At 40.7% G+C, this 21,510-nt stretch overlaps 5 protein-coding genes across 5 annotated transcripts; 1 reads left to right on the plus strand and 4 right to left on the minus strand.

Annotated features, from left to right (window-relative positions):
* The first annotated feature begins 2,038 nt into the window (after positions 1–2,038).
* LOC131890943 (protein rogdi-like) lies at positions 2,039–3,502 on the plus strand. Its single transcript, XM_059240400.1, has 5 exons — positions 2,039–2,252; positions 2,326–2,397; positions 2,490–2,918; positions 2,983–3,192; positions 3,259–3,502. The coding sequence occupies exons 1-5, from the start codon at positions 2,178–2,180 to the stop codon at positions 3,322–3,324; spliced, it is 852 nt and encodes a 283-aa protein (XP_059096383.1). The 5' UTR covers positions 2,039–2,177; the 3' UTR covers positions 3,325–3,502.
* A 270-nt stretch (positions 3,503–3,772) lies between these two features.
* On the minus strand, positions 3,773–5,009 carry LOC131890942 (lactosylceramide 4-alpha-galactosyltransferase-like). The gene is made up of 2 exons (XM_059240399.1): positions 4,487–5,009; positions 3,773–4,419 (listed from the first exon to the last, which is right to left on the minus strand). The coding sequence occupies exons 1-2, from the start codon at positions 4,951–4,953 to the stop codon at positions 3,813–3,815; spliced, it is 1,074 nt and encodes a 357-aa protein (XP_059096382.1). The 5' UTR covers positions 4,954–5,009; the 3' UTR covers positions 3,773–3,812.
* Positions 5,002–7,315, minus strand: LOC131890940 (UV-stimulated scaffold protein A-like). Its single transcript, XM_059240397.1, has 3 exons — positions 6,970–7,315; positions 5,558–6,903; positions 5,002–5,500 (listed from the first exon to the last, which is right to left on the minus strand). Exons 1-3 carry the CDS (start codon positions 7,083–7,085, stop codon positions 5,037–5,039), a joined length of 1,926 nt encoding a protein of 641 aa, XP_059096380.1. The 5' UTR covers positions 7,086–7,315; the 3' UTR covers positions 5,002–5,036.
* An 803-nt stretch (positions 7,316–8,118) lies between these two features.
* LOC131890948 (peptidyl-prolyl cis-trans isomerase FKBP11-like) lies at positions 8,119–9,082 on the minus strand. The gene is made up of 2 exons (XM_059240405.1): positions 8,705–9,082; positions 8,119–8,496 (listed from the first exon to the last, which is right to left on the minus strand). Exons 1-2 carry the CDS (start codon positions 8,942–8,944, stop codon positions 8,269–8,271), a joined length of 468 nt encoding a protein of 155 aa, XP_059096388.1. The 5' UTR covers positions 8,945–9,082; the 3' UTR covers positions 8,119–8,268.
* Positions 9,083–17,344: 8,262 nt separating this feature from the next.
* Positions 17,345–20,782, minus strand: LOC131890941 (RNA-binding protein 33-like). The gene is made up of 2 exons (XM_059240398.1): positions 20,135–20,782; positions 17,345–19,092 (listed from the first exon to the last, which is right to left on the minus strand). The coding sequence occupies exons 1-2, from the start codon at positions 20,369–20,371 to the stop codon at positions 17,521–17,523; spliced, it is 1,809 nt and encodes a 602-aa protein (XP_059096381.1). The 5' UTR covers positions 20,372–20,782; the 3' UTR covers positions 17,345–17,520.
* Between the last annotated feature and the right edge of the window lie 728 nt (positions 20,783–21,510).

Raw genomic sequence — 21,510 nt, forward strand, 5'->3', positions numbered from 1 at the left:
TTCAACTTGTCTGAAGCGAGATTTCACGAAATATCTTTGTCACTTTTCTACCAGCATCAGCTAACCTGAAAACATGCTCATTCGGTACAGCTCATGCTGAGCTTAAGCATTCTAGTTATGGTTTTCTATGGTTTCGACGTACAACATGCTTGGTTTTTCGCATTCAACCTCTGAGCCCAATTTCTAAAGACGAGGAGTGTATTTTATTGTATAGTACGACCTTTTCACGATCTTAGATTCACTCCTTCCCTTTAGAAAACTGGGCTCTGAACTCTACTTCTTGAGATCTTCTCAGGACTGATTTATCATTATGATAATATAAGGATTCAATTACAATGTGCCCCGACCTTGAGTGTCTCCTCTTTTATTGGTTGTAAAACTATCATGATAGCTCCCATGAGTTAGGCTACTATTTACTTAGATATTCATACTAAGCTCAATATGATTTCTGATGAAATAGGTTCCATATTGAGTTGACTTTTCTCGAGTTCCAGCCGAAATCTGTCTTTGCCCTTGAAACGTTTTTGTTCAGAGCATCGAGATTTAAAAGTAAGCAGGTTTTTCAAGCTTTAATGATTTACATAGTCGATTCATTTGGCACCTATGAATTGTCCCACTCACCTTTTATCGATATAAAAATGCCCTCTTATCAATGCACCTGGAAATAGGCAAAAACCTTGGTGAAATATTGATAATACATTGCATTAAGGACATTAAATTTAAGATTACATTTCAATTTGATATAATCTTGGAAGGAAGTAACATCATTGTCAGCTATATCTAGACTATTCATCATGGTTTGACAATGATCAACTCATTGTGAAATTATGCATAATGTAATATCATATCAATGACTTAGACAAAATTGTCTTTGGAAAATGAAATAAAGAAATAGTGAATTTTGAATATCGTCATGATTTGAAGTGACGATCATTCCTAGGCGGTCCTTGGGCCAATAGGAAATGTCCACCCAGCGGGCAGGTCACATCCTGGTGTATTTAGACAATCTAGGCAAATACAATTGAGGCATACTAGGTTCAGAATGTACAAATGGACGGTTCATACACGTGTACAATGTTTAGTTCAAATGTTTGTAGTTGAATCACATAGGAAAGGTAGGTGAATGCAATCGCAATTTGTTTGGACATGTTTCAAAGGTACTATGCGATTCGTGGGTTGAATGAGCTGACACAAACCACTGAGATTGGAATTGCCTAAAGACAATGGGTTTATATAGTAGTCAAAATCGAGAAATAAATTTACTGGTCAAAATTGAGTTGGATTTGTAGTTCTAGAATAATAATTTGGAATAAATGCATCTCATTGTTTGATATGTTGTTACACTTTTCAAAGGTTTCAGTTCAATTTTTGTTCTTTTATTCAACTCTGGTTTGCCATGAGAGCTCTAAAACATGTGTGACCAATTGTCAAGTTTAACGAGTCAAATCAATCAATTAACAATAAATCTTTTGTCAGCATGGATTGGTTGCTTTTGTCCGAGAATCAGCCATTTTTTGGTCACAAATGTAAAAAATAAAATGGGACAATGTACATTTAATGAAAGTCCCATAGCCTAGAAGTGTGTTGTAATGTCCTCACAATCTGGTACCAGAAAATCTAAAATTAATCTAAGGATTTAGGAGTGCTCTCGTCATTATGACAATTGCCATTTTCTACAAATACAAAACAAACCTTTACATTTGGTCGACCAATTAGACTATCTCTGTATGTGGTCTTCTAAAGCCTTGGAGCCCTTGGAGCCCCAAAAGTGCAGGATAAACGTTATTCTCCACCGATTAGTTGGCGGTGCTCATTTTTAAAATTTGTGACAAACTGTTAGAAAGGTTTGGAGAGAGACCTTAAAGGCTATTAACATCGTGTTAGGTTGGCTTAGGTTAGGTTTGATAAGGTTAGGTTAAGTTTAAAAAAGTAGCACCGCCAACTAATCGGTGGAGAATAACGTTTACCAAAAGTGCAGAGGTTGCGCTATCGGCGAGGTTGCGATAACTCTTTGCGTCATGTGACCATCAAACTGATCTCCAGGTTCCTCCCGTTCCTCCCTCATTGCGTTAAGTAGAAAGCACAGCTGTAGTTGTGCAAAATGTCAGTGTAGTGATCCATCTCCAAGACCATTGAGCCTTATCCGGAAGCCAAGATCTGACCCAAAGGTTGTGAATATGTCGCCGATTGAATCTGAAGAGGGCGTGTCGGTAGCGGAAGATGACGTGGAGCGAGAGGAAATCATTGCCTTAGTATGTATTATAGTTGACAAACTTTGACCAATGCAATTTTAAGAATCGCTAATAACAAGTTGCACCATCACAGGAAAGAGAATTCCATTGGCTACTCAAAAATGAAGTTCACCAAGTGCTCCATGAACTTACGGTTGTACTGAAGGTAAATGACGTCCTTGATTCCACACAAATATGGAATATAATAGACTTAGTAACTCACTAGCGCCTTCTTCCAATGTTATGTCTTCTCTCCAGGAATGTGTGAAACGATTTCCCATGTCTTTGTGCGATGTGGAAAGACCACCTTTGGTCGAGAAATACCTACTTAATGCTCCCTCTACCACACCCACGGATCAAGTGAAGGTTATTGTAACCTTGACGGGCGATGCCATCTCCCAAGCTGATATTAACTTGAAACTGCCTCGTCCGGGCAAAGATCTTTATCAAAATACAAATGTCCGGGAAGATCAACCCTGGAGACTTCAGCAGATCCAGGATGCTGGCAACCATTTGCAATTGGCCATTACAGAAATGGGAACCATTGATGACGATTACCAATTCAAGTCCGCTGAGGAAGTGGATCGTTTCTTAAGTCGCGTCATGTCATACTTGCAAAAAAGCCGCTCTGCTCTGGTTAATCCCAGGAAGCGGACTTTGGAGGAATTGCATAACAGCAAACAATTGGTATGAGTCCCCTTCATTGTCTCGTTAATGGTAATGGTCTACCATCTGGCTTTGTTGATTTCAGAAAGCCCTCAACCCTCAATTGCCAAGCGAATTAGCGCTCAGCTTCTTCATTCAAGGTTGGAAACTTGTTTTTGCAGTCTACCATATAGTAAACGACAAAGGGGTTTCCAAGTTCAACCGATACCAAGCTGAATGCGCTATTCCTTGGATCAACGAAGTATTACTTACTCTGACTATTGGTCTTCAAACTGCTCAGCAACTTCGCGATAAGGTTGTCAAGATCGAAGGGATTACTTTCAAGACTGGTGGTTAATGCAAATTGCGTTTGTTATTTCAGGTGAAAGTGTTCACTCAATACCAAGATTTGGATCTCGATCATCCTGTTGCCTCGATAGATCCTTGATGAGACGAGTAGTAGTTGATGAATCAAGGATCTACTACAATTCAAGTTTATTGGCTGTATGCTTAATGTACAGCAACTATTCACTCCTCCTAGCATATACTGTCACGTTACCAAAGGTTGTATTTCCTAAACTGTTCTGCATGGTTATTACTAGAAATAAAACATAACATTCCATCTTCGTAATTTGAACTATATTTTTTTTGCATTCAAACAAATGTGCCATTAGTGCTTTCAACCCTTTTACTTTAGACGCTAAATCAGGTGGGAAAAATAGATGTAGGGTTAACTGTTCTTGGTTCAATCATGAAAATCATAGAAAATCTGATAATTCCTTGCCGTTGGCCAAAATCCTGTTTTTATCCTTGTTTATTTTCTCACATCTGGATTATGTGGTTAATTCTATCCGAATAACGGAAATAATACCACTTAATGACGGATGCACCATACGCGACATGATGAAACACCTACATTGTCGTTTAACAGAAGTTTTAAAAGGTTTTGTCTGCATGTAGACTGATTGGACAATAGTTCTGAGCCAGGTACAAAAGACCCGGATATGCCTTGCCGTAAAAACGTCGCTTTAACATTTTTGACTTTCTGTTAGCGGATGATTGATAAAAATGAGCAACTTTGGAGGCTTTGAACCGTTCAATCCACTCTTCTTCGGTCAAGTTAGCCACTAAATCTTGAGCATCAAACCATCCAAATGGATAAAAAATATAAGGTTTCACAACATTCACCTTAACCTTCATCTTCTCACATTTCTCGTTAATATCACTATCAATCCTGGGAGACTGGCACAAGAACAGAATGACCTTATTTAGTAAATTAGGACCTCCGCTGGACCATTTCCCATCAAAACTGCGAGAAAAGGCTTGAACTGCGAGCTTGATTATGGGATGACCCGCTTCAAAATGGAAGATAGCGTTGGACACGACATCGCCCAAAGCGTTGGGATCCCGTTGTTGCTGAACTCGAGACAATTGGTCCGATCCAATCACGTTCTCCATATCATGGACCTTGTCGAGGAAGATAATATCCAAATCGGAGTACCATCCCCCAAATTTCTCAATCAGAACCAACCGCAAGGCATCACTGAAATGGAATGCATATTTCAAATATTTCTAGTTTCTACCTTGCCTTTTTTCTGAACATCCGTCACCTTAAGTGGACAATTGGATGAGGACTGGCTGCTAATCGCCCGGATTCGAAGACCTCTTGCAATGGTGTATCCTGAAAGATGGTCTCCACATTGACTTTGCGGAAGTGGAGTTTGCCTGAATTGCCAAGGCCTTGATACAATTGACGGGTAGCATTGTTTGCAGAGAGATCTAAATGGTCGGCCACCATCACTACGAGGACATCAAGATCCCCGGCATGTTTTACTGCCGATTCAATGGCACAACATTGGCGGTTTTGCAAATGGTCTCGCCCTGAGGTTTCCAAGAAAAAAATCTTCTTTTTATCCAGCCATTCACCTTCATTTTCCAGCTCCTTCAATGGTATCACGCTTTCTCCCACAAGTGTGTGGCAATCGGTATTGCGATCTGTCTTGTCACAAACGTTAATGGAAGCATTGGATAGTGTCAAGGAGAGAAGAAATACACTCAAACAACATGGCATCCACATTTTTCAAAATCTCAGTCTTCCACTTCTTGCTGAGTAACAACTTGAAAATAAGGTTTCGTTAGATATATTCTAGTGTATTGCGCCTATTTCGAGAATACATAGTTAAATTGATCGCCAAATTTATCTTGAAATTTGTTGGCTTCTATTCGATTGACCGTACTGGCCACCCTTTTCATTGAAGAGCGGTTAAAAATCTTCTTCTCTAGGCGAGCACGTGTGTTGTTCTCAATGGCGCCAATATCCGTCAACCCTGGGAATTTCCGCTTCTGCTTCTTCTTGTCGCCTTTCCTGACAATTCTTAAATCCTTTCCTGTGCTGGCCTTAATGTCTTGAAGAAGTTGGGGATCCTGCCAATCTGGATTGGCTGCCATTTTGTCCTGTGCAATCTTTTCCAAGGCCAATTTATCCGCCAAATTTGAGGGATTGCCCATATTGTCGCGAGGAATGATCTTGCCGTGAAGTGGACACTTCACACGATCCTTCCGAGGACAAAGTCTACCAGTAGCCAAAGGAGCCCGGCAACTCCATTGGACGGGCTCGAAAGATCCTTAAAAGGAGATCGGATTGTATATACACCTAGTAATTGGGTGGTTGTGCTTCTTACCTGTGAAGGCAATAGATCTCTCCCTCATGGCTGCGTCTGAGCCGGGAATCACCATTTCATCATCATCACGCCCGGAGCCTCCCCAAAACCGGAGCTTTTCGTTGTCGATGATGACCTTCTGAGGCTTGATTTCCTCACCCCAGTTGTATAGATCGACATCATAGGGCAAAACTGGAACATCTTTTCTAAGAGATGGGTCAATTTTGGGCAGGTTGCTGGGTCGAATGTGGGCCTTCAATTTGGTTAGAGTGGCTGCTGCGGTCGTTGGATCGTCCGCTTGATCCTCTTGTAAAAGGGTCCATGTGGATTGGGTTTTCTGAGTTCCTGAAGTGGAGGGTTGGGGGTCACGTGTGGCAACTTGAATTAGGTCTTGAGGCTCATAAAGCACAGATGCCTCGAAATCTGGTTTTGGCTCAACCTCTACAAAGTCGTCATCGTCAGTATCAGAGTCAGAATTATCTTGGTTCTTCCCTTTAAGATCAACGCCGAGGTCTTTAGCTTTGGAATCCATCTCTTCAAGAATCTGCTTCACATCAATGGCCTTCTTCAGCGAGTCGCTATCGCAAATATCACCAGCTTTGGCCAAGGTTACACACCAAGCTTTGGCCATTGGGAGGAGCTTGTGGTCTAAGATTGTATGCTGATCCCGGAGATTTTCTATTATTGCCTCATTTTCATCCGTCGGAATCAACTTTTGACCGGAACTGGCACCCACTTCAACTTGAATGGCTTGCCTGGAGGATTGGGCCAACCCATGCACTCTTGAGTTGGCGAAATCCTCGGATTGGTCTGCCTCCAGGTCAATGTCACCGGCATAGTCAAAGTTTTTTAAAGTCGGGAGCAGGAGCTCAAAGCACGATTTCAGTTGAGTACAACAATCTTGAATATCCCCTTGAGCGTCCCTCATTTCGCCTGTGATTCTCTTGACTCGTTCCTTCCAGATATTGTTCATCTTTTTGCTTTTTTCTTCCTCAACTTGCCTCTCCAGTGCACTTCTAGCCTCCATGTCATTAAAGTCTACTTTTTTGACTTGTTTCAAATAGTTGTAGGCCAAAGAAAGCTTCTTATATCCTTCGCCAAACTTTTGAACCCAGTCCTTCATTGTTTCCAAGGAAAGCTTCTTCAACCGTTCTCGAGCAGCCTTTGGTAATGGCAATTGGCCAGAAATATCCATGCTCAGTTCTAAAATCTCTTGGAGATTATTCACGATCTTCTCCCGGAAGGCATGGGATCTCTGAAATATCTCAATAATCAACTGAAATGTGGATAGTCTGATCTCTGAGTGCTTCTTCTTTAGTTGAACCATGACCACATCATACAAGAACGGAATGGACTCTGGAGTACTCCTGGAACAAAAGAAAAAGTTACTACATATTTTCGGGTTAGTGAAACTCAATATATTTCCAACTCACTTGCAGATCTTTTTAACTTTTTTCAACTCCTTCTCATCCAGCTCTGCTACACCCGAAGTTGTCAAAGCCTCCACAGCCTTGGCCAATGTCTTTGGGTCCTTCAAATCCATACTCATTTCGATTTGTAGGATTTTGCTTCGGTTGTTCCACCTCTGTATCTCTCGATGAGTGCTTGCAAAGCCTTGATATCTCGGAAGACAAAGCCAATGATGAGGATACCAGCTCCAATTTGAGGTAACACGGGGTAGGTCTTGGCCATGAGTGCTTTATGTCACCATTCTCCGAACTCTTAAGAGTGTTGCAAATGACAGCTCCTCTGAAATGTTACTTGCAAGGTGACTAGATAAACATTGGGGACCCGTTGCATTATGACATAATGCCTTGAATATTCTGCTATGGCTACCCAATGATGTATATGGGAGTATTTCAGGGTAAAACACAACTGGTGCAATTGACGCCACTTAATCTGTCTTTATGGGATAGAACAAGATTACTTAACAAACACAACACAGCCACCCTGAATGGTACATGCCTGGAAAACAAATTCAGTTTAGTACATTGTTTAAGTACTTTAAGTTGGAACTAATAAGTCGGCATGTTAATTCATGCTCGTTACAAGTTTTACCGAACATTTTGGCCCTATTGTTTGGCCTATCCAAAACAAACACAGATTTTCCCGTTTAACATACATCTTGATTTAAGTTCCAAGAGCCTGAAACTACCTGACTTGTTTAAGAGAGACATTCCCGTCAAAGAGTTACAGTTCAGTTATACTCACAGTTCAGGTCCAGGTGGGCAAAATGTGAATAAAGTTAATTCTAAAGTGGAGCTAAGGTTCCATGTGGATTCTGCCAAGTGGATGGATGAAGATACCAAGCACAAATTCAAGAACAGATTCCAATCTCTGATCACTGGAGAAGGATATTTCATCGTTAGGTCAGAAAAGACCAGAAGTCAGTCTCAGAATCAAGCAGATGCGATATCAAAATTGAGGACCAACATCAATGTAGCATTAACACCTGAACCGGCCAAGTTCACTGAAGAGGAATTGAAGAGTATAGAGAGCGGGAAGAAACGGTTCAAAAAAGTCACTCTGATGGACAAACGACGAAGATCCATCGTAAAGAAAGATCGGAAATACTCCGACTGGTAGTTCACATAGGTGGTATCCATAGATTATTATAATAGATAAACATGTGTATATATACATATATGTATGCTCCGTCAGTACGCGATTCATATTTATTTCATAACCCTTTTTGATGACGAATTTGATGTTCAATAAAAGAGTGTCCAATTTCAAAGCTCTCCACCTCCAAAGCTGAGTCCAGGGTTCAGATCCTTAAGGGAGGGACCTTTAGACAACTCCAGGAGTTCCACGGTGTAAAACACATACTTGGCCTTGTCACCCACGGCAATTTGGGAGGTTCGGTCTTTGAAGTATCGATCCGTATTCGGGATTTTGACCCTTCTTATCTCGTCCACACACATTCTTGTTAGGCCTTGTAAACCCAATCCAGGAATAACCTGAAATATCCGAAATTATTCTTTAAAAAAATTCTTTGGGAAAAATTTACTCGAACAAGTTGATCCATAATTGTTTGGTCTGTCCTTGGGTTCAGTGCTTGTTAGATAATCCCAACGCTCGCACCTTTCACCTTTTTTCTCTTTGGTTGTTGTTTCAGTGACTTCGTTACGCATTGATTTTACGGTGTATTAATGACGCATTTCTTACATTTGTGCTTCCCAATACAAAGGTTCTCGGATGTTTCAAGAGAGATTTGTCAAAAATCTCGCCGGTCTCCGGATCGTCCAAACGAGCAGACTTGATTTCTATTTTCACCGTGTCTCCGATTTCGGCTGTGTACGGACAATACTCAGGGTTTGAAATGATCTCGTGGGTGATCTCTTCTCGAAGGCCATGAACCAGGGAGACGACAATCCCGATCAATAACAAAATAGGAGACATTTCCATGACAACTTGTTCAAGAATGCTCTTTTTGATACGTGTTTCACGGATTCATTTGAATTTGCTTAGTAAATAGTTTCTTCTTGTGGCCTGCATGACTCCGAGGGCCACGTAGCGTTAGGGTCTACCTGGCGTCGTCGAACGTACTGTATTGTATGGCTGATTCAATCTCGTACCTTTTTATCTGCATGCTCGCACAATGTATTTTGTGTATTTCTGAAACTTCCTTTTGGAACGATTATAACGTAAGCGATTGGTAATGTCTTTTTCAAAACGCATGCTTCACATTAAAATGCCCTAAAACGGTATTGCTCAAATAAGAACCCCAATTGGGCGTGGTTGTCCCATTGGTGGGTAAGAGCATTACCTTTCATCCTTGAGGCAACCATACTCTTTATTTCTCCGATTTTTTAATGAAATGAATACCAAAGGTTGCATCAAACAAGGGGTGCACTAGTAGGCTTTAAGATTGAAAGACACAATATTGATACGCTATTTTTTTACACCATGACTTGTAATAAGCAATTTGAATATTAAAAAGACAAAGATAATAGCTTTCAATAAAAATGTTTCTTGCTTTAGGTTAGTTTTTTACGCAAAGACATCTGAAATCTAAACATGAATACTGTTAGGTGGAAAACATTCCATGCATTAGTCAAATATGAGAAAAAGGAAGATGTAATCTTAGATTGGTTCAATTAAATGAGTAGTTGTGTAAGTTTTGAACGCTAAAAATATGTGTAATGGGTTTCGAAATATTGCTCAAATTAATTATTAGAGCATGGAAAAGGTGCATCAGAAGTCTTACAATAACGTTCAATGCTAAATTGATTGCTTAAGTGCGCTTTTTCCTTAAAAATGATAATAGTGTCAAACTTAAAAAAAACTTCATTACGTTCTTATTTGGCGTATAAATGCTGTGGATGTAACATGAAACACTATTCAAGTTATTTGATGAATTCTGTTCACATCTTTAATTTCATTTCAGAAGGGAATAATAATCATAATTTTCAAAAACTAACCTGACGAACTGAATGCATAGAAAAACGCCATCAATCTTTGATATGAAATTAAACAGTGGATAGAAAACACATATTTTCATAAAATTTCAAATTTTATCAATTATAGATATCTCGTTATATCCTCTCCACTTTATTGGTAACTACTGCAATTTATAGCAAACAAGAAAAACATATTGGATCTTTTTTTACTTTTAAATCACATAAATCATTTGCTTTTGTCTGTAAAGATTTGCAATGATGAATGTTATATTTGTTTCATTTTCATTGTTTCTAAAAGTGCTTTGTTAGTTATGATAGTTGGTTGATTCATAATCCAGTAAGGAGGTCATAAGAATATGATTTCGATTGATTACAGTTTGGAAAAAGTACATGTAGATGAATTTATGGACATTTCTTTAACTAGATCAAACTATAGAAGTAGAAGTAATAATCTTAAGGTAATGACATAAAAAAGATCAATTGTTCTAAAAAATGTTTGTAAGTTTTGATAGCTAGTTGATCTATAACACATAGAGGAGGTCATTAGAATATTACATCGGCTGATTACAAGGTGGGAAAATTGTAATTAAATGTACTTATATACCAAAGTGTTTGTCATAGAACTAGATGAAAATATATGAATAATAATATTGAATAAATTGTATTAATAGCATCAAATCTTCAAGAAACTATGGTGTGATCATAAATTGGTGTTAAATTTAGCAAGTTAGTTAAGTAAACAGTTCTTTAATTTATCCATGAGTTTGATTAAAGTTTGTGTAACCTTTTCAATAATTTATAGGACCATTAAACAACTTATTTTGACAAAAAAAACAAACGCCACATATCAAATCATTCCAACTAGTCTCATCTAACACCTATCTTAAGGTGGCACTTTAAATTAGATCAATCTGGTAATTGCACTCAATTTTTAGCTCAAATTCGCAATCATATTGCATCTTCTGACATTTTCCCACCTTTTGGATATTTTTCTTTTTTGGGTGTCCTTATGTTTATTCCGAGATGCCTATCCTCACCTGTTGACCCCTGTCGTATTATATCGAGTGACGTCACCCGCCTGGCAGCTGGAGCCTTCCATGTGCGCAACCATTGAACAGGTCTAGCCATGGAAGTCTCAATTTAACTGGAGGTCTATCCAATTGTCGCCGTGTACCCAGGTAGGCTTTGATCTCATTAGGAAACGGGGCTAAAACGATGAGTTAAGCCTTACCTTGGATCGGTTTCACCCTCTATCCTGTTTAAGAGGTTACTGCTGATCATTTCCAGTCAAAATAGTCCAATTTTCACGCATATTGTTGTTTCTAATTCAAGATGATTGACATTGGAATTCCAGGAAGGTGTAGTAGTTGGCCCCTTTTGCGCTCTGTATCTTGTATTTTTTAATTCAAACAAGTCAAATTTCACGGTTCGTCCATCTTGTATGACCCGTTTACCTCAACTTAACTTGGACAGATGAAAAACTTGAACAGTAGGAAAAAAATCCTGTTAGACAGGAATTCAAAACTGGCCATGTTCCTCCCTATAATTTCGAATGTTTATGGCGAGGGAATTTCCCTGGCTTGGAGAGCGTGATCATGATTTTTTCAATTTCTGGTCGGGAGGTTGAGTTCAATGGTTTCTAAAATTTCTGTTATACTATTTGGGTACATTTGGCGGCGTCATATATGGTATTCGGCAATGTATATTCCAGTGGAACAACTTTTACGAGCGCAGAAACTTGAAATAGATCGCAACATATATTGCCGAGAGCAAGGCTTGCTGGGGTACCGTATTGGTAGAGCAACTGCTTTCCAATTTGCGAATCCTGGTTCGATCCCAGGCGAGCCGAGTCCAAGCTTCTTTGCGGTGTTTAAATTACAGCATAAGTTGCTGCCTTAACAGCTTAAATGGGCGAACCTGCGATCATTCCCGAGGGTGAGGTAATAATTAATATTGCAAGTTTGGTTGCGACAACGGAGCGGGAATATCCCTTAATTGGGACACCCATCTTCATCAGAAGCTAGCTGAGCGAGAGAGCTGTCTTCTGACTCCGAACAAACAAACAAACAAACAACAATGTCCAGTGTAACGTCGTCCAATGTCTAGCACAAAAGCACAATAATATAAGGCTTGTCAAGTGAACGCGTTCATGAACATCCGACGTTATTCCGTTGAGTAAAATCAAAGACAATATGCCAAGCCAAGGCACACCGAATAACTGAATGACAAAACACAGAGATTCTGCGTGGATGTCAGTGTTGGCATTTTGGCCATCTATTTACGTCTTGCCGTAGCTTGAGGGATAACTAGACCTAGACACCGCATTTTGGACAGCACCTAACATTAATATGATATGAAGAAATCTATTGTGTTTTTAACCTAACCTAACTTGACCTAACCTATCAAAAAAAACCATAACTAGAATGCTTAAGCTCAACAGGAGCTGTACCGCATGAGCATGTTTTCAGGTCAGCTGACGCTAGTGGAAAGGGACAAAGATATTTTGTGAAATCTCGCTTCAGGCAAGTTGAATTATTCTCATGGTTCTTAAAAATGCAGTCGGACAACTTACTCAAACCCGTTTTATGAAGCTTGCTAGACGAGAGCAATTGCTTGACACGGGGTCGTATTAGTGGTTTCTACTCTGAATTTGGACGAGCCGTCAACGATTCAAATTTGTACCATAGTTGTCCTAAGTAGCTTGACTACGAATGAAACATTTTGCCCACCAGCGACAGCTGAGACGAAAACAAGCAATCGCAGTGCCTTTGATTGATCTATATATGAAGTTATCAATGACCTAACCTAACCTGACCTAACATAACCGTTTCTAACCTAACCTTTTAGTTGCAAGGGCCCGGGGGCGCCTAGGCAGCGGCGCAAGTCTGCAGAGGTTTGGTTGTAGGGCTTGGGGTGGTTAGGAAATGGTCACGGAGCAACACACAACAGCCAAAACGGCAACACTGACGCCATTTCTTGATGTCAGGTGATATCTGTGTATTGTCATTTGGTTATAACTAAGAACTTTACATTCTAAATCACTCAATTATTGAAAATTCAATGGGCGGATGGTGGGAGTTGACTGGGATGTTTGTCTTAGCTCTGTAGCAAAACCATTCAAAATTCATCAAGCAGTTTCAAACGCAGTAAAATTGTTGCTTTAGTAACCTAACATGCTTTATCTTGTTGCTTGTGGATTCCCGTACACATTAGGTGAGAGATAATACTTCATATGACTAACTTGTAGAATTCAGTGCTTATTGACTTGTCAAACTCAAGCATTTCTCAATGCCTTAAAATCTGTCTCACGGAACCTTGTTTCGACGATTTATTTCTCGTACTTGTTTTGGGTTTAGGTCATACATGGGTTGTATATTCGCCTTCATAACTTTAGAGTTTTGTGAGGCGTTAGTCATCTTACTGCAAAATTCTTGAGTCCGACAAGTCAATAATGAGAGCACGTGGTCTTTTTTGCCAAGAGCCACATTTTGCTCTTTATAGGTTAGCTTGTGCTTTTGTATGAAAAAGTAAACAACAGGGCAATATTTTTTTTGCACCCTTTTCCCTTTCTGTTGCATTTTCAAGTGGGTTTTGGCAATTTCATTAGCAATTTATGGACAACCTTTGTATTATTCATTACATAAGATTCAAAATTTTGGCCATATTGGGTCAGCTACATAAGGTTTTGACAATAGCTTTTAAACAAACCACGTTGCAGAAAAATTATGTAAACTTGGCTGCCCTTAAATTGCAACAATCTAAATTTCTTACTTTATTCACATACTCTGCAAAAGGACTAAGCACAGCCCCAACCCAGAGTGCGCCGATATTGAAGAGACGCCCATTGAAAGTCGTTGTGTATTCTTTTAATCTAAAATTTCATTGTAATGCATTCTTTTTATTGACCAAAACGTGTTTTTAATGATTAATTAATAAGATTCTTCAAGGCCTGCCCCTCAAAACAAGCGACAAATGAAATGGGAAATAACATTCTGCTATGAATAATATAAGGTTGCAAGTTGCACTTGGTGCATTGATATCAAGATGCAACTTATGTATTCTTCCAAAATCATGTAATCCAGAAGAAAAATCAATACAATGGGGCACCCCCACGTGGTTTCGTGAACGCATATTTTGAAATGCGACAGTACTAAATTTTGCACAGTCGCATTTTAAGATGTGCGTTCACGAAACTATCTGATACTTGCAGTAGGTGCAACTGGGTATAAATCGCATCTCAAAATAGGCACTCACGAAACAATGCGGGGGTGCGCCATTGAACTTCGAGTTTTACGAATCTCGATAAAACGGTAAATTTCGCTGTAGCGATATGTTCTCCGCTGACGGACAATATCGTTAAATCGAAGTTCGATTGTATTCCTTTTTTTTTCTTTACTACCATACGATAAATCTTTTATCTTATTGTTATGAATATTTTCTGTTATTACTCTGAAGTTTGGTAAATGTTGGATGGCGCTTATATTAAATTACCCCACTTAGTAATATAAAGCTTTGCTTCAGCTGTGACTTCAGACTTCGAAATTTTCTAACCAGTGACCGATCATGACTTTCAAAGTGATTTTCACGGGGGTTGTCCACTGGAAAGATTGCTTGGGTGGAACCCTGATCGTTAAAGATCAACGGAACCTTTTCGGGCTAGATGGCGCTACATGTAGTTATTGAAGCATCACATGATAATATCTAAATAGGCTTGCTAAATACAATCTCTGCATGCTTTATACTCTATTGCCTTTGTCCGAATCAGACATGACTATCTATGAAAGCTACTTAACAATAAAAAGCCTTGAATCATTTGACCTCGTTTTATAGCTCGCCAGAGAAACTAATCTACTCCAAAACTCCTTAGTGAACCAAAAATCAAGTGCTAGATGGGGTCAATATATAAAAGTATCTACGTATGAAGACGTGAATTCAAAACAATTATGCTAATTTATCAATGACCATTGTCGTGGCTCCATCTATAGGTGAGTTTGTACGTATACGGTTTAACGCCACTATTTTTGGAGGACGCAAATCTTGTCCGATTTTAGGAATCGAAGTAAATGAATGCAATCCATCTGAGCGCTTATTAGCCTAGCTATTAGATAATAAAAATGCTTTGTCTTTAGTAGCTGCAGGTTATGGTATACTATGACACTCGCGTAAAACGCATTAAACATGCAAATTTTTTTAATGTATTTTGCAAATGGCTGGATTGTTTTGCAATACATACATTGCATTTTGATATTGAAATGACTTTTTTTAATGAAGGTTTTCAAGAACAAAAATTGAATAGCCTGACTTTAAAGCAGTCCCTTAATAAATAAAATCTTGCCCGAAATCGCACCGATAGCAAAATCTTCATTGCTAATAATTGAATTAAAAACATGCAAGGAAGTTGTTTTACAAACAACCGGTATCTTGTTCATAGCAACCGTGTGTGTTGAGTACTCTTTTTAAAATGTGAGAATGATGAATTGGCATCCTTCTCTGAAAGCCATTTTTTTGCTTCATATTGTATGTTTTTGAGCTCCCATACTAAAGAGAAGGTATGTTATTCTACTCAGAGATTGCACACATGGTGTTCACAAATTCGGTTCCGTTCAAGTGTTCCTGATGCACTGTTCTATAGTTACTCGTACATAATTCGTAAATGATCTGAAGTGAATTAGGAAAACATCGACTGGTTATTTTTGAGTTGACTTGTAGGAAATCAAAAGTAAGCATTACCGTGGATACACTGAAAGTCAACAAGAGCTGAAATTGTTTTCATTGCCAAGAAATATTTCAACAGAAGCCAATTTTCTTTATTGCCTCTCTTTAATTGGTTCAATTTTGCCACTTTCTGATGACAGTTTAGAACGTGATTGTGCACAATTCATACCGCAAAATAAGTAAATCAACTACAAAATATGTTGAGGTTTGCTGACGAGGGAATTGCTTTCCTCGCGAAAATGTCCTATGTCATGAACCGTTGGAATATGGTCAGGGATCCTAGGGGTTAGAATTAACAATCTGGAACTCGATTTCAAAAGGCCAATCATCATATTCCAATGATTCATACCTTGCTGAACTGTGTCACAAAATTCTGGAGACGCGAACTACAAACTGAGGCAAAAAGTTCTGATCTCCAAATAAGCACTTCATACGACAACTAGATCTTGTTGAATAGATGAACTTGACCAAATTTGAGCCTAAAACTATGTTTAGGGAACTCAGCAGATATGTCCAAAGTTATGTAGTAAACACTGCACAAAATTCGAATTTTCAGCCCGCTTTTGGTCAGCTACATAAACTTTGCCGATTTGATGGGAAGCTCGTTCACAGTCCATATTTCTAGAAGTTCGTGACTGCGCATTTGACATTTTTACCATAGATGAATACATTTGGGCGAAATCTAGGGCACGCAAATCACACTCCAATCTTCGGTCAACCAATTTTTCATCCCCATTAGAATAGAATTAGTTGCTGAAATTGCTATAAGCGTTTCTTTCCGATAGCTTCAAAAGTCACATTCATCCAAATTTGGTACTAGTAGAATCGTAATGTCTTTAAAAGTACATGTGTATCTCGAGTTCTACATCTAAAATTCGTTCTTGCTAATTAATAAAGGTACTAAAAGGTTACTTAATTTTTGAACCCCTTTCAATCTCCAGCCGGTGATAGTGCATCGGTTGGAAACGTTGTTGGCCGATATTCAGCTTTGGCAGAGGTTTTGGCAGCTAGCTCGAAAGAGAGCTGGGGAGAAGCAAAGAGAGGCAGAGAAGGGGAGGGAGGGCACAGGGGATGAAATATATGACTGTTCGTTGTGACCCAACTGCCAATCAGGAGACGGCAAACTCTGGAGGAAATATTCCTGCCAAATGAAGACCGTTGAAAGAGCATTCAGGGTTCCTGTTCTAAAGGAGCTCACGAACTTGAGTTATTGTTTTGAACATGATTCGAGCCAAGCTTGATTCCTTTACTTACTAGCCATTCCCTTGGCCTCATATCGTTTGCATCATGGACGAAAAAGATGACAAGTGACTTAATCCAAAACTCTAAGACTGTTTCAAGGGGAAACGATTAACAAGGAGCAACAGAAGAGGAAATGATGTTGACAGACAGACCACACCTTTTGCCCAAAAGATTAGACGAGCTCATCAAGGTGACAAACAATTCCCTTCGGCAGAGAAGTGTGCTCATGGCTCACATTGTTTGCCTCGAACTTGGGGGATGTTTATCTTCCACTTGGTCAGTACTGACACCCTCAAAGATCAATTAGTCACATAACAACAACCTCAAGAGACTTCCATTTTCTGGGGAAATTTCATTCAAAATCTCCACCGACGCCTTTTTCCCACATTGATGTGATGGTATGAAATATTAGAGAACTTAGTTTTTTTCAGGTACTTATTGATTGATTGAGGAAGGCTTTCAATAGGTGACGATGTATTCATTTAAGCTGAACGATATTGTGGTATTTAGTTGCATTACCAGTAATGTTCATGTTTACGTATGGGATTGATTCATAGAAAAGAGCTCTTAATATGTGAAGAGATCGGGAATTTCAAAAATAAAATTTCATATAATTACGTATTTTCATTGTTGCGGTTGCTGTTGTGGCTGAGCATACATAGGAATCATAAAAGTTTGTTGTGGTTGGTTGTGTGGGTACGCCTGAGGCTGTGGTTGTTGCTGTGGTTGTTGTTGATGTTGTGGCATCAGTTGGGACATGGAGACTAGATTCATCGACATATGATGAGGGAGACCTGCTTGGATTTGTGGAACCTGTTGTGTTGGTTGTACGTATTGGAAGGTCATTGGATGATGTTGCTGTTGTTGCGATTGGTGCAAAACTTGTTGCAATTGCGGATGATACTGAGGGGCTAAACCAAAGGCCTGAGACCCTGGACCAACGCCTAAGCTAGGGTTGCTGCTTTGGCTAGTTGGGATGTTGGAAATGGGCTTGATTGGTTGACAAGGATCTGTCCCACTGGAAACCACTTTAGTGTTGGACGCTTGACTTTGACCAATTATTGAGGTTGGTGTAGGACTATTCAATGAGCTCACTACTTGATGCCACAATGGCGATGCCTGAGAAATTGGTAGCAGGTGAACGGGTTTATGACTTTCATTGATGGGACCACCTTTCACTGCTGAAGGCGGTGTGATTTTCGATGGCACAGCCACCTGAATAATCTTGTATTTTTGGCCTTGAACCATGATTTCGGAATTTTCTGTCTTTGTGGTGGTACACGAATTGTTTGGTATTGGTGCCATATTCACTGGTCCAGGGGGCGACAAGAATTGTACCCCTTGACCTTGATCACTTTGCTGTGGGTATATGACTTGTGGCACACATTGCTGATTTTGAGCCTGGAGGCCACTGAGCATACTTAGAGGAACAAGAGCCATTGGCACATTTTGAGCTTGAGGCACTTGTGACATTTGCTGATATGGATTCACCATAGGGAATGATTGCGGAATCATGGGTTGAGCTAGATTTTGGCTAGAGAAAAAACTAGAAGCCGGCACTTGAACGGTAACCATGGGCTCAGATCGGATTGGAACACTGTTTTGAGGCGCTTGAGACACTTGCGGCAATACTTGAGGGATCATTTGTGGACTGGTTTGATACACCATGTTCTGGGTCTCAGATGAGGTGCAGATCTGTCCGGATTGGACCTCTGAAGAGGCACAAATGGGTGCAGTTTGCGCCCAAGAGGTTTCGGTTCCAGAGGTGATGGAACTTGATTGAGCAGTCATAATTGGTGGAGAAATTTCTTCTTCTTGAGAATGGACAGAAAACTTCACATGTTTCTCCAAAGCGTGCAAAGGCTCGTCCTCTTCCTGTCTGCCCATGGAAGAGGAACTCATATGACTGGCCTTGGGTGAGGGTGTGCACCTTTGAGCGGAAGCACTTGGGCTGTCTAAAGACTTTATGGGAGAACCTGATTTGGGGGGGTCTGCATCTTTCAGAATGAAGGGAGGAGCATCCTTCTTAATGAAAACATCCCGCCAACTGCGAAAGTCTTTGTGCTCCTCGCAGAAATGGCGTGAAATGAAGACCCGTGAGCCTTGGCGGCCTTTAAGTCGGCAATTGGTCACTGGGCATCGGTACTTGTCCGTCTTACCGGGACATCTTACGGCCTTGGACGGAACGATGCTCACCTAGAAATGAAGAGCTCAAGGTTTAAAGGGTGACTTAAGAGGCGTGAAATGGACTTTCTACCTGAACTTAAATAAAACAATTACCAACCCTGACTTCTTAAAACTGTCACCGCTAACCAAGGTTTATGGCCTTGAGCACTGTTCGAAAACGTTAGGAATGCTATCTACTTCTTCCAATAATGAAGACCGGCATCGTTTCATTTTCAAGCGACTTCTTTGTTTGCTGGAATAAATAGAAGCGTCCCTCTCAAAGATCTTTCAGCAAAATTGATGATTGTTTTTACCAAAGGAGGAGTAAAGATCAATTTGAACAGTGCCGGAAAATGGTCATCGAAGTTCCCGAAATTCAAATTTTATGGATCTAACCCTCCTTTTGTACGAGTTTTTACGGCAGCTACTCATTTGCCTATCCTTTTTACAACATCGTGTGTCCTCATGTTCAATGGTCATGGGTAATTGAAGCAAGAAATAGGAATGAGAAGATTAAAACACTTTCAAAGACAGCTTCCACAAAATCAGGTTTCGAGTCCTTGCCATGAGGGCTGGTTTATGGCGCCTTGATTTACCGTGGAACTGTCCTAAACAGGCCCTGTTTTGCCAAAATTATTTTTAGATGGAAAGCATGACAAAGTAAACTGAGACAACTTAAAGGGGAGTTGTGCAGAACCGTTGGCACTAAAACAAGAATGGAGAGGAGTGGGACACCGATTGACCCACTCCGATTGGTCTCTTGTGTTCAAATGTCGTTCCAATCCCATTCAGAAACAAGATGAATGGGAGGCCACATGGCACCCAAATCATTGGCAATCATTAATGAATCTCCAATCTTTGAACGTGCAACATGCCCTCATCCCTAGGGAAAACTGTCTGTTTTCAAAAGTAAGGTCCACATACGACCAAAGTTTATGGTGGCAGAGGCACGTTTATCACGGTGATGCCCATGGATTGAGCAATCGCAAGGATTTGAGCCGATGCTTATGCTCTCGATCGAATCAAGAAGGTTGGGTTGCTTTGTTTATGGTTAGATGGTTGGTGGACTTACGTCGATAGGACCGTCATCCGTGAGCAATGTAGCTCTCCGTTGTCGTTTGCATCTTGGGTCGAGGGTACCACCTATCGGTTTTTGGAGTTCCTCATTCGGAGGGGGCTCGAAGAATCGTTTTCGGGGCAATTTGGCGGTGGACCCTTCCTCCAAAATCTGCCATTTCGGAAAACCCTGGAGATTTTTCGTGGACGTCACTTCATTCATGGCTTCTGTGGCACTACTGATGGGTTTCATTGGAAGGCTTTTGACCCCGGAGAGAGTCGAAATGCGCTTCGTTGTCTCGGTTGATGGATTGGAGTCTGATTGGCCGCTACCGTCTTCATTACAGGGCGAATCGAACACGTCTTCCTGCAGATCGTTATGAATGATTGGGGAGCGCTGCGTGGCCTCTAAGATCTCGATCTCGTTGAAAGAGGGTACCTCAATGGAGTTGGGCCCGTTCGTCACATCGTTGTTAACGTCAACAAAGGCTGGCGACGAGTCACTTTGAGTGGCCTCGAACAGCGCCCTCTGTTTGGGATGCAACCAAGCTCCTTGCAGAGGTTCAGGATCATCGATTTCCTCATCACTTTGGTCACTAGATGCAATTCGCTCATCAAAGGACAACAAGACCGACTTGGGCTTGCTAGGGGTTGAGGTTGTTGTGGAGGATCAACTGGCTTGAGCATCATGGGCTGGTTCGCCATTGTTTTGTGTTTTTGATCTTTGCACCAGGGAGACCTTGGACAAGATGGCCTTTTGAAGGTCTGTCAGATGCATATTGTCATCCTCTAGATCTCCAGAGGAACTCGAAGAGGCTTGTGAAGGTTCCGGTGGGGATATTTCAGGATACAAAGGCTCATCTGGCGCATTTACTACGAGCTCCGCTTTCGGTCCGTCAGAGGCGCGTTTTCCGCCCTCGTCGAGTTGCAATGCTGGCAGCTCCGAATTGTGGGTGGATTGTGGCTCGGGGGTGTAGAAATTGCCCTCTTCATCGACGACTGATACCTCAAAGATCTCCTCCATCTTGACCAACCTTCGGATCAAAGCCAAAGGCATCGCTGCTTTCTCCACCAGAAACAGATCGATGAGTCTCGAGCACTTTGACTTTGAGAAGGGAGCAGGTAGCAGTGGAAGGAGCAGCAGTCAAGGGCGCCGAGGAATATGAACAAGGAACGGCTGTTGCAGCAACGGAGGATTCTGGCTGGGACGGCCAACACAAGGCGGCACTGGCTTGGGTAACACCAAGTTTCAATGTGTCTCCGAGAACTTCCATTGGACGACTGAAAATGGGTAAGACCACCTCCTTCCTCGACTCCATTTTGGCGTTCGCAGACTGTCTGTGCGGGGCTAGGCCAAGTTGAGGCGGCAAACTTAATGTAGAACCGTTTTTT

This window comes from Tigriopus californicus, chromosome 11 (assembly GCF_007210705.1).
Source record: "Tigriopus californicus strain San Diego chromosome 11, Tcal_SD_v2.1, whole genome shotgun sequence".
Classification (NCBI taxonomy): domain Eukaryota; kingdom Metazoa; phylum Arthropoda; class Copepoda; order Harpacticoida; family Harpacticidae; genus Tigriopus; species Tigriopus californicus.

Bases quoted from the DNA above. Each gene is read 5' to 3' on its own strand.
- LOC131890943 (XM_059240400.1), top strand. From the start codon at position 2,178: ATGTCGCCGATTGAATCTGAAGAGGGCGTGTCGGTAGCGGAAGATGAC. The intron at 2,398-2,489 runs GTAAATGACGTC...TCTTCTCTCCAG, and splicing joins AACTTACGGTTGTACTGAAG to GAATGTGTGAAACGATTTCC. The intron at 3,193-3,258 runs GTTGTCAAGATC...TTGTTATTTCAG, and splicing joins CTCAGCAACTTCGCGATAAG to GTGAAAGTGTTCACTCAATA.
- LOC131890948 (XM_059240405.1), bottom strand. From the start codon at position 8,944: ATGGAAATGTCTCCTATTTTGTTATTGATCGGGATTGTCGTCTCCCTG. The intron at 8,497-8,704 runs GTAAGAAATGCG...CGGATATTTCAG, and splicing joins TTGTATTGGGAAGCACAAAT to GTTATTCCTGGATTGGGTTT.
- LOC131890942 (XM_059240399.1), bottom strand. From the start codon at position 4,953: ATGTGGATGCCATGTTGTTTGAGTGTATTTCTTCTCTCCTTGACACTA. The intron at 4,420-4,486 runs GTGACGGATGTT...ATTCCATTTCAG, and splicing joins CATCCAATTGTCCACTTAAG to TGATGCCTTGCGGTTGGTTC.
- LOC131890941 (XM_059240398.1), bottom strand. From the start codon at position 20,371: ATGAAACCCATCAGTAGTGCCACAGAAGCCATGAATGAAGTGACGTCC. The intron at 19,093-20,134 runs GTAAGTCCACCA...CTTCATTTCTAG, and splicing joins CGGATGACGGTCCTATCGAC to GTGAGCATCGTTCCGTCCAA.
- LOC131890940 (XM_059240397.1), bottom strand. From the start codon at position 7,085: ATGAGTATGGATTTGAAGGACCCAAAGACATTGGCCAAGGCTGTGGAG. The intron at 6,904-6,969 runs GTGAGTTGGAAA...CTTTTGTTCCAG, and splicing joins AAAGTTAAAAAGATCTGCAA to GAGTACTCCAGAGTCCATTC. The intron at 5,501-5,557 runs GTAAGAAGCACA...TCTCCTTTTAAG, and splicing joins GAGATCTATTGCCTTCACAG to GATCTTTCGAGCCCGTCCAA.